General features: G+C 38.5%; 1 protein-coding gene across 6 annotated transcripts in view; it reads left to right on the top strand.

Moving 5' to 3' along the window:
- The window catches only part of MYO1D (myosin ID), a 362,631-nt gene that overhangs the window by 131,510 nt on the left and 218,829 nt on the right, over window positions 1–12,292 (top strand). For all 6 annotated transcript variants that reach the window (XR_001829185.2, XM_017542198.2, XM_017542195.2 and 3 more), the window contains one exon: window positions 524–656. Coding sequence is in view for 5 of the 6 variants with exons in the window: in XM_017542198.2 (XP_017397687.1) it covers window positions 524–656 (133 nt within the window). In the remaining variant the exon portion in view is untranslated. The remainder of the gene's footprint in view (window positions 1–523; window positions 657–12,292) is intronic.

Below are 12,292 nucleotides of genomic sequence, written 5' to 3'. Positions count from 1 at the left end.
AAAAAAAAAAAAAAAATGGCTATTTTATATTCCTACCTGTGTTTTTATAAAGAGCAGTCTTTCTGTAGTGTTACCTGTTCTATTAATATATAAATATTTGTTTTAATTCAAAGATGTTGCCACTTTTATATTTTCTGCTGTGACGTTGAGGATCATTTTTCTACTAGTGGTTTGTCCTCATTTTTTAATCATCACAAAAATGGATTTGTTTTACATATTTATTATAAGAGCCATATTGACCATTTGAGGGTCCTATGTAGGTATAATAAACATGTCACTTTAAAAAATTTAAATAATTTTTTTAATGTGCTATCATTTGGAAAAATCTCAATTTGCATTGCAGGATCAGTCATTATACTTGCAGCATCATTTTCTGGTTGGAATCATCCTTCCAATTAGGCCTTGTGAGTTCAGTCTGTAGTCCAATTATGATTCTCAGGATACATTTCAACAGACTTGCTTATCAGTTTTTATCCAGCTTATTTGAATGTGACATTTGAATTGCTGTTTCTGTGCTTCTCAGTTCAAATCCTGTGCTCAAAAATATGTGGCCTGAAGGCAAACTGAGCATTACAGAGGTGACCAAGCGACCTCTGACTGCTGCTGCCTTGTTTAAGAATTCTATGATTGCTCTAGTAGACAACCTTGCATCAAAGGTAATTCTTTTCTTTTCTAAATGCCCATTTTAGCTCATAGATTTTTCTCGATACTTATAAAGAATGTGTATATGATTTGCTTTTTAGATAATCATGTAAATTGAAGAATATGTATAAAGTGCATGTTATAATAGAATTTTTATTCCTGCATTCTTAAAAATCTTGCCTCAGTGGAACAGTTGTTTGTGTCCTAGATTAGTATCTATCTTAAATTTGGGCTTTTTATTCTGTCAGGGTCAAGGGGAAAATCTTACATTTAAAAAATATATAAGGTATAGCATGCCCAGCAAAAGGAACTTCAGTCCTGTGCTGAAAACAGGATCAGGCCAAAATAAGTAAGCAAAATATTGAATTAAATTGTAAAATGCACCATTTATATATTGCGTTTGAGTACAAAATGGCCAGAGAGTTTTAAGAGGAAATTTAGTATGCAAGTATTGTCCTTAGGCTATTTTAAATAGTTGAAATATAAAAAGATGTATTGGCCTGAACATTGTGGGTCACATCTATAATCCCAGTACTTTGGAGTCCAAGGCAGGAGGATCACTTGAGACCAGCGTGGGCAATATAGTGAGACCTCCTTTCTACAAAAAGTTAAAAAATTAGCCAGGCATGGTAGCATGCACCTGCTGTCCCAGCTACTCAGGAGGCCAAGGTGGGAGGATCACTCGAGACCAGTCTGGACAATATAATGAGACACCCTCTACAAAAACTTACAAAATTAGCCAGGTCTGGTGGTGCATGCCTGTCATCCCACCTACTCAGGAGGCTAACGTGGGAGGATCGCTTGAACCTGGGAGGCAGAGGTTGCAGTGAGCCAAGATCACACCATTGCATTCTAGCCTGAGTGACAAAGCAAGACCCTGTCTCAAAAAAAAAAAAAAAAAAGGGAAAGGAAAACATGTATTATTGGCAATTATTTGTGTTTTTTATTGTTCCCTTGAGAACTAATACTATTTGATAATGTTTGTCTGTATTTTTCCTTAAAGAACAGATTTCTGCTCTTAACTGCTGCTGTTGACAAGTTTGATAAATTAGGCAGCATTCTGAGCCTTGTTATTTTTAGTTTCTTCATTTTTATCTTTCTCTTCTGGTGCTTCTTCTATGTAGTTTCTTCTTCGTTATCTTTTTTTAAAAAAAAAAATCAACTTCCTCTCTAAGAATTTAAATCTATAGTTTCTGGTTACTTCACTGCAGATAAATTAGGCAAATGCCACAGGAACACATCTGTTCAGTAGCATTCTATTTCCTTTTGTCAGGATTCTTTGGCCTCAAGTGACCGCATATAAACACAATTTGTTAGCTTGTATAATCAAACCTCTAGAAGGGCAGGGGTAAGGACACTGGCACTGAAGGCTAGAATGCCATTAGGACTCTTCACTCTTATATCTCAGCTTTTCTTTGCATGTCAACTGCAGCCTGCTTCATCCAGCAAGAAGAAAAGTGAACCTGGAAGGAAGGCACATGACACAGGAAACAGTTGAATACTGAATTTCATGAAATATTTTTAAATACTCAAAGTTACTTGATTAACTAGAAAAGGAATGGTTTTGTTTTCTAAACTTGGTAGTTAATGTGCCTTGTAAAGAAATAAAAATTCTAGAACCTTCTGCAATTTCTGTATCAGGAATTGCATTCAACTTCTGGTAAAACAGATCCTGAATTAGTGGCTTAAATAAGACAGACATTTATTACTGTCTCCTATAAGTGAAGTATAGAAGAAGGCATCCCAGGACTGGCATAGCGGTTTCAAAGTTATTAGAGACCCAAGTTCTTTCTGTCTTTCTGCTCTACCATCCTTGTGCTTGGCACCCATCCTCCTGGTCCATGATGGCAGCTGGAACTTCCTCCTTTTTAAAGAGACTTCCTGGAAGTTTGACACAACACTTTTGCTATATCCCATTTGCTACACAGAGTTGTCAGGGAAGCTGGGAAGGGCATTTTCATTCTGGTCAGCTGTGCACTCAACTAGCTATAAGTATTCTATTTTAAAGTATGAAAAAGATGCTGGATATAAGGTAGGCAACTAGCCTAGCAATCTCTGCTACAGCTTCCCAATCCATGTGTGTGTGGAGGTGAGGGGAGAAGGAAGGGAGCCAAGGGTAAGAAGAACATAGTCAACTTACCAGTATGGTAGAAGGCAAAAAGGTGAAGCCAGAGTGAGGAGTCCGAGAGGACAGCAGGAAAAAAAAAAGTTGCATTTAGAACAAAATTGAAATAAATATAAATAAATATAAATAATTGGCATTCATCATAATGTAAATTGATTAAGCAGACTAGATAGGTGGAAAATCCAGCTATATGCTGCTTACAGTAGGCACACATAAATAACACTATGTAGAAAGCTCAAAAAAAGATGTAGATACAGATAAGAAGCCATCTCAACAAAATAATAAAATGAAATATACATGGAACATTTACATGAATTGATCACAAAATAGATGACAAAGGAAGTCTCAACCATTTTGGGTTTTTCTATGTGTGTGTATGTGTATTTTGAAATGGAGTCTTGCTTTGTTGCTCAGACTGGAGTGCCATGGTACAACCTCGGCTCACTGCAACCTCTACTTCCTGGGTTCAAGCAATTCTCACACCTCAGCCTCCGGAGTAGCTGGGATTACAGCCATGTGCCACCACATCTGGCTAATTTTGTGTGTGTGTGTGTGTGTGTGTTTTTAGTAGAGACAGGGTTTCACCATATTGGCCAAGCTGGTCTTGAACTCCTGACCCCAGGTCATCCACCCACCTTGGCCTCCCAAAGCGCTGGGATTATAGGCATGAGCCACCACACCAGCTGTCTCAACCATTTTGAAGAAGTACATATACAGATACATTTTTTTATCTTCAAAGCAAGTAAAATAAAAATCAGCATTAAAAAAATGTTTAATGTTTGGGAACTGAAAAAATTACTCTCCTAAATAGGTTATAGGTTGGAGAGGAAATCAGAATGGAAATTACAAAGTATTTGGAAGTGCATGACAAAGAATTTGTCAAAATTTATAGAATACTGCTAAAGTGATCCATTTGTTATGCCTTTGTAAAATAACAAGAGACTGAAAAGTAAATGAGCTAAGTTCAACTCAAGAAGCCAGAAAAGGAACTCCAAAGAAAACCTAAAGAAAAAAGTAAGAAAATAATTTTTAAAATAGTAAAACTTTAAAATAATAGAACAAAAAAGTAATCAATAAGACCTCTAATAAAGCTGATAAAAAATAATATTATGAACAAAAAAAGGGATATTACTGTGTAGGCATTATGAAGATTTTTTTCAACATCCAGAATATAGATAACTATGCCAATGAATTTGAAAATGATGGTTTTCTAAAAAAAAAAAAAAAAGTCATCAAAATTAATTCAAGAAGAAAGGAACAACCTGAATCTATCAGTAACCTTAAAGAATCTGAATAACTGATGATAAGTCCACCTTTTCCCAACTTTGCCAAGGACATCAGCTCCAGATGGTTTTACAAATCGGTTTTATAAAACCTTTGAGGAGCCATTAATCTCTATCATGTTTTGAGGATGGGAAGAAGAGAGGCAACTACTCAACTCATTTAATGAGATTAATATCATGTTAATACCAGCTTAGTATGAGAAAATAAAATTAGAGATCAATTTAACTTAGAAACATAGATGTAAAGACCTCAAAATATATGAATAATGCATTTTCTGGCAACACGGTGAATGAGGTGCCCACTAAAGTCAACTGAAAACAACTAAAATGTTAGATAAAATGTAGAAATCAACATCATGAATGCAGCCATGAACTAACAAAAAGTAAAAAATATGCAAGCCAGGAGCTGAGTGAATGTAAGAGTTAACTGAGTGAAGGAAAAAGTAACTCCTAAAGCTGCCCCTCACCCTGTGGGGATTTGTTGAAGTAGTTAACTTTGAATATAGTTATTCAAGGCCGGATCCTTGAAGTGAATTCCAGGGCGTGCCCAAAGTAGGGTGTCTAATAAGAGATTCTGTGCGCGCGCATACACGCACACACACACACACACAATGGTGAGTGTTCAAAGGGCTACATGTAGAGTGAACTAGAAATAATTCCCCATTATCAGTAAGGAAAACTGCCTGTTTGGTCCTTGTCACTGACCCATGGGTGGAAAGGGTGTGAATTTCTCTTGAGAATTTATAATCATAAGAGAGCTGTTAGGAGGTTTGCAACCCAAACTAATACTAGCTGGGTAGCTTGAAAAAGCCTCAAACCGACAATTTGATTAAAGGTGGTTCATGTCTTACATTGCCCCAGGCATCTGTAAAAATGTAAAAAAAAAAAAGCAAGTAAAAATGTTTTCCTTAAGGAAGCTATCTTCATACTGTCACAGGGTCCTTGGGGTGTCACTTTTATGGCTGGAAACCTTTGTGGCTGGTGGCGTCTTCGCCTGAGTTTTGCTCAAGCCTGCTGGACTCGTTCCACCCACTCAGCCTGGCGGGCTGTGCTTGGCTTGCACTACCAGCCTGGATTCCACACCTGCCAAGGGCGAGCCAGGCACAGAATGGAATGGGGTGTGCAAGTCAGCAAGCGTGAGATCCAGCCACTGCATACAGCCAAGCACACTGGCTGTGGCAGAGCAGGCAGCTCTAGATGCCAGCACAGGCACTGGTTCCCTGTGAGGTTGCAGCCAGACCAGGTATACTGCAAGTAGCTTCCAAGGCTGGCACCAGGGAATGCAGTGACACCTGGAAGCTTGGAAATACCAAGAACTGCAGAGCCCTAAAGAGAGTGTTTCAGCCCTGGCTTGGGGAGCTCCTCGAGGGGTATGCAGGTGAGCAAGCGTAAGGTCCAGCCACTGTACACAGCCAAGCACACCAGCTACATCAGGGCAGGCAGCTCCAGGCACCAGCACAGGAACTGGTTTCCTGCAACACTGCAAGGGGACCTGGCATACTGCAAGTAGCTTCCATGGCTGGCACCAAGGAATGCGGTGGTGCTCAGAAGCTTGGAAATACCAGGAACTGCAGAGCCCCAAGGAGAGTGTTTCAGCCCTGGCTTGGAGAGCTCCTAGGTTTGAGCTCCCTGAAGGGCCACAGCTCTTCTCCTCTCTTCACTCCTTCTCATCTCCTAGAACGTGGCAAGCAAGGGATGCGTTTCAGCCCTGTTTGTGTGACAGCTCTTTTAGTCCTGCCATTCAGTGAATCCCCAGTTCTTGTCCCATGTCCAGGAAGAATGAAGTATGCCTACAAGTGAAGGGTGAGCAAGGCAAAGAGGTGTTTTACTGGGTGACAGAACAGTTCAGAGGAGACTTGCAGTGGGCAGCTCCTTTCCATAGTCAGGTCATCCCATCATATACTTAGCTCTCAGTAGAGAGGAGACCAGCAGCATGTAGTTAGCTCCCCTCTGCAGGCAGGTCATCTCATCATCTGTTCAGCTTGAGCAGAAAGGAGACCCACAGTGGGTATCTCCTCTCCACAGGCAGGTCATCCCATTGTCTGCCTGACTCTGGCTGAGTCTGAAGTTTTTATGGACTTCAGAGGAGGGAAACTGTGTGCTGAGTGGCCCATGGACAGCCATGGTGGGCCTAGAAAAAGCACCATAATTTCTTACTCTGAACAACAGAACTGGCGGCCTGGCCCAAAGGTGAAGTTTCACCAGGAACCCACCCCTTTTTGCCCAGGCGCCTGTCTGCCTCCTGCCACCAACCTCCCATCCACAGTGCCCACAGAGCCCAGACTGTTCGTACCAAGGGGTACCTCCAGGCCCACACCGAGCCACCCTTACACCCCCTTGGGCTCCCTTCATGGTCATCGGCACCCAAAGTCTAAAGGGGGCCAAGGCGGCAGGGGGCTGGCATGTCAGTGCTGCACCGAGCATGTGCATACCCAGCTGGGTTGCAACAGTGACTGGGCTCAGCCTCAACTTTGTTCTGAAATCAGAGTGGGCATCAGGACCAGGGAGAGGCTAGACATTGGGAGCAGACACATCCAAGCCTACAGGAGCAGGGGAGCTTCCCAGGTCCTCAGGAGTGCAGAGGTGCCCAGGTCTACAGCCATGGCTGGGTGGCAGTGACTTCACCCAGGAGGGCAGAGCTCCTGCCTGCTCCCAGCCCCCAAGAGCACAGGATGCCTGGGTCCTGAGCCGTGGCTGGGCAGCCACAACTTTGCCCAGAGAGCACAAGACTCCCACCCTGACAACTTGGAAGGGGATAGGGCGCCCACCTGTTCATGGCTACCACCAGCTCCACAGAGCACACAGCCCCAGGTGCACCTCCTGCACCGCAGCCAGCAGCATGGCAGCAGCCATTCCAGACAAATGACCAATACCAGACTTTAAAGAATTGCCACAAAGTTCTAAGGAAAATTAGCTCATAGTAAAGAATCATTATAAGATACAATAGGTAAAAGGCAAACTAAACAACAAACAGCAGATTCAGACTCATAAAAACTTCTGATACAGAATGATCAGAAAGAGAATATGAGAATGTTTAATATATCTCAAGAAATGAAAGTCCTGAAAATGAGAGAGCAAGCAACTAGGCAATTGATAGAAATAAAAACTTAGTAATTAAAATTAAAAATTCAGTGGATAGGTTTAACGTCAGTTTACATAAAGCTGAAGAGAAAATAGTGAAGTGAAAATAAGAACTGAAGGAGTTATCTAGAATTCCACTTAGACCAAGAAATGAAACATATAAAAGAATCATTAAGACAAGTGGAAGAGAAAACAGAATGGTCAAACATGTATCTTATTAGAGTTATAGAAGAGAAAATGGATAGAACAATATTTGAAGAAAGATTCCTGAGAATTTCAAGAATATTGAAGGACTTCACTTAATAGAATCAGAAAGCCCAATGAATCAGAAGTTGAAAAGATTTAAAGAAATCTACATGTAGACACCTAGTAAAATCCCAGAACATTAAAGGCAAAGAAAATCTCTTAAAAGCAGCCAGAGAAAAAGACAGATTAGATTCAAAGGTATGACAATTAGGCTGAGAGAAAATAACTATAAACAAAAATTCTATACCCAGGGAATATATTTTTCTAGAACAAAGGCACAATAAAGAAGCTTTCTGAAAAACAACGGAGAGTTTATCAACCTTACATAAGGAGATTCTAAAGGATATTCATCAGAGAATAGGAAGAGTATACTAAATGAAACTCTGAAATGCAAAAAGAAAAGAGCAAAGAAATTGGTAAATACATGGATGCATGTAAATAAACTGTAAAATAATATTTTGTGGAATGGAAAATACATATTAGACTTAAATGGCACAGTAACAATTGCATATCAGTTAGAAGAATAGGTAATTGTAATTTTAAGGTCCTTAATTGTTCAGAAAAAAGAAATAAAAATATTGTTTAATGTTCAAGTCTGATGAGTTAAAAATACATGTGAAAATTTTCTAGCATAATCATTGAAAATTGTAGAAATAGAAGTTATAAATTCCAAACCAGAAAAGAAGGGGGAAAAAAACAGAATGAAAACAAAGAATCCTCTCCCCCAAAACAAAAACATAAAAAGGAAGAAACAAAAGAACATAGGAAAGCTGGGTATTTATTTGGTAGAAACAAATGCAAATATATTTGTAATTACATTGAATGTAAATGGATAACAGCCAATTCAGATTGAAGAGAAATAATCCAGATACATGCTATTTATTAGTGACACCCAAATATAAGGAAATAGAACAACTGAAAGTTGAAGTTTACATCAGCTTGACAGTCTGGGATCACCTTTATTCCATTTCAGGACTTGTAGTAGCTCAGTGTTGGTCTGTCATCAATTCACCTTTATCTTCCAGGTTTAGCAATTCAGGATTCCAGACCAAACTACAGCCCTTCATCCAAGGCCTCAGGTTCTAACTTTGGTACCGAAGTCCCATGAGATCCAGAAACTATGCTCAGCCTTATGACTGCCTTTTCCATGTCAACAGTAGCTTCTAAGACAAAAACAATCCTGAGGTGTAGGCTCACTCATCTCAATTTTAGTTTTCAGATTTTGGCCAGGTCTTTCCTCACTGTCTTATTAGCTCTCTGATGCACTTACCAAAACCATTTCCTCATATTTTGTCTACACCATTTTTTAGTGACTTCATCAGGAAGAATAATTGTTACCTAGTCCTCCATTACCAGAATTAGAAATCCCTGGCTCCTCACTTTCTCAGAGTCCATAGTGTCTTAAGTTCATGGCTTGTGTCCCCACCCAGATTATAAATCTTTTGAATATAGAGAATGGGTTCTGTTAATTTTATATATTAATACCTCTTGATACCTAATAAGGTACTGTTAACAGATTGTCAGTAAATTATTAAATAAACTTGAATTTTCTATGACTATTTAACAGTATTCAAAGCAGGTTAAATCGATGTATATTTAAATAGTGTGTTCTAATCTATCTACTGACTGGTGTGCTTTCATAAATGGTGTGTTTTTCCCATAAAATGTATAGGGAGAGACAGGTGAAAAAGTTCAAGAGAATAAGCTCACTATTAACTTTTGCAATTTAGCCTTTATAAGACACTCTGAATTTGCCAAATTTAGGATTTCTTAGGCTGAGTCAGTCTGGATATTTATAAATGAGAGAGGAGGTGGCATTTATAAATTGAGACAGAATGCTGATTAAATATAGAGAAAGTATTCCCACTAAATTCCTTATCCAAAGACTTTTATATTACTAAACAGGATGAAAGGGCTTCCCCCCATTTCTTAGTTGGTTGTTAGTTTCTCATGCAATATTGCCACTTCCCTGTGCATAATCACTCAGTACTGGTAATATTCCATTCAACTGGTTTCTGGATAGTAAAGTTAATTATATTAATACTTCTCATATGATGCTTTATATTAAGATTGCCTTGCCCACATGATTTTATACATTATGCAGTTCAAAATATTTTCCAATTCACATTGTAATTTTCTTTTTGACCTAAGGGTTGTTTAGAAGTATTTTTCTTAATTTTCAAACATATAGGATTTTCTCATTATCTTTTTGCTCTTGATTTCTAGCTTAGTCTTATTTCCTCAGAAGACATACTCTGTGATTTCAATTTTTAGAAATTTGCTAAATTTGCTTTATGTATATGTTTTGTTTGTTTTTAAAAAGTAATTTGCAGCTGGGCACGATGGCTCATGCCTGTAATCCCAGCACTTTGGGAGGTCAAGGCAGGCTGATCACAAGGTCAGGAGGTCGAGACCAGCTTGACCAACATAGTGAAACCCCGTCTCTACTGAAAACACAAAAAATTATCCGGGCGTGGGATGTGTACCTGTAATCCCAGCTATTTGGGAGGCTGAGGCAGGAAAATCGCATGAACCCAGGAGGCAGAGGTTGCAGTGAGCCAATATTGCGCCATTGCACTCCAGCCTGGGCGACAGTGCAAGACTCCGTCTCAAAAAAAAAAAAAATTGCATTCAGTATTCTATACAAGCCCATTTCAAGTTTGCTAATCATATTGTTCAACTTTTCTATTTTCTTCCTGACTTCTTTGTTTTGTCAACATTGAAAGGTGTTTTAAATTCTACTTTGATTTGAATTTATCTACTTGTCCTCATTGTACCTTTGATTTTTTATTTAAATATTTAGAGAATTTGTTAGGCTCATTCAAGTTAGGAATGTTATATCTTCCTGGTGTTTGAGTCATTCATCGTTATGAAACATCTCTCTTTATTTCCATATTGCTTTTTGCCTTGAAATCTGCTTTGCATGAATAATATAGCTATGCCAGCGTTTCTTTTGGCTAGAGTTTGCACGTATATCTTTTTCATCCTTTTACTTTCAATCTTTTATATCCTTATGTTTCAAGTATGTCTCTCATAAGTAGCATACATAGCTTTGATTTCTTTAATCCAGTCTGACAATTTTTGTCTTTTGAATGAATCATTTAGTTCATTTACTTTTAATATAGTGTGTGTTGCATTTAAATCAGCCACCTTGTTAATGCTTCTGTTTGACTCATGTATTTATTTTCTTTTTTTCTGTATTTCTTTTAGATTGATTATTGTGGGAAAAAGGTAGACAACTTTTTTCCTTCTCCTTGACAGCTTAACCTTAGGTAAATTTCTAGCTCTGTTCCTCTGGCAACCTCATAAAACATATATCACTTAACAGCATTACTTATGGTGAAAATTATCCCTGTCAGACTATCTTGGGAGAATGATGTCTGGTAGGGATGACATACTTTGGGTTTTCCTGAGCTCAGTGACTCTTGTATTAGATCTGTCCTTTGCAGGACCCTGGAAGCTGTGTCTTCTGAGCTGTTCTAAGAGATATTTGATCCTGTGGGACATGAGGCTTTTAAGCCAAGGTCACCTCCCACACCTGCCCAATGTGCATCTCATCTCCTTACACCTAAGCTGTCACTTGACTGCTGTGGGGACTTCTCCGAGGACACTGACACTACCTGCTAGCAAGCTGTGTTCTTGCCCTCTTGAAGAGATTGGTGCCAAATGTGGCCTATGAGTGTTTTGAGTCAGAATGTTTAGCTAGACCTAAGAACATACTCTTTCCCCTCCCCTGGTGTTACAATTATTTTTTATCATTCCATTTATTCTCCTTAATATTTTGGAAGTTTACATCTTAAATACTGTTATAGTGGTTAGTTGACTTATTGCAATATGATTCTTGAATATAATACTCTAATATTATTTGGTACTTTTACCTTCTTCCTAAAAAATGCACGGCCAATAAAACATTTTAATTCTATTTACCTTCCTCCCAATTTGTATACTATTTTGGTCATGTATTTTAATTACATACCAAAATAACATACATATAATAATGTCTTACTGGCTTTAAAAATGTATATCTATTTAGATTTATTCACTCATTTATCTTTTCTCTCTTCCAATTTTTAAAATATATTTTGTTTTTATTTTGCCAGCTTACTCATAAAAAGGATGACTTCTTTTTTTTTTTTTTTTTGAGACAGGATCTCACTCTGTTGTCCAGACTGGAATGCAGTGGCATGATCTCAGCTCACTGCAACCTCCACTTCCTGGGTTCAAGTGATTCTTGTGCCTCAGCCTCCCAAGTTGCTGGGAGTACAGGCACATGCCACTGCACCCAGCTAATTTTTGTATTTTTTGGTAGAGTTGGTGTTTCACCATATTGGCCAGTCTGGTTCCAAACTCCTGACCTCAACTTATTTGCCCACCTTGGCCTCCCAAAGTGCTAGGATTATAGGCATGAGCCACTGAACCCAGTGCCTTTATTATTGACCTTCCACCTGGGATTATTTTCTTCTGCGTTAACCTCACTCTATTATATTTGAAATCTGATGGGTGACAAATATAGTTTTTGTTTACCAAAAAAATATTTCTGTATGGTTTTCATTCTTGAAGAATATTTCTGCTCAGTGTAAAATTCTATGTTGGCAATGTCTTTTGGCATTTCAAAGATAAATGTTCCTTTGTCTTCTGGATTTCATAGTTTCTTTTGGGAAGTCAGCTGTCAGTCTCTTTGTTGCTCCTTGCGGTGATCTTTTTTTTCTCTCTGGCTATTTTGATTTTCAGAAGTTTCACTGTGATGTGCTTAGGTGTAAATTTTTTTTTAAATATGCTTATAGTTTGTAGAATTGCTTCAATTTTTAGCTCAACTTTTTTTTTTAAATCTGTTTTAGCAAGTTTTTTTCAAATATTTCTTCTGTCCCTTCTGTCTCCTCTCCTTTAGAATTCTGTCTCGCTGTATCTTCTATAC

This window comes from Cebus imitator, unplaced genomic scaffold, assembly GCF_001604975.1.
Source record: "Cebus imitator isolate Cc_AM_T3 unplaced genomic scaffold, Cebus_imitator-1.0 Scaffold140, whole genome shotgun sequence".
Lineage (NCBI taxonomy): Eukaryota > Metazoa > Chordata > Mammalia > Primates > Cebidae > Cebus > Cebus imitator.
Note: the sequence above shows the minus strand (reverse complement) of the source record. Positions and strands in the feature narration are given on the sequence as shown.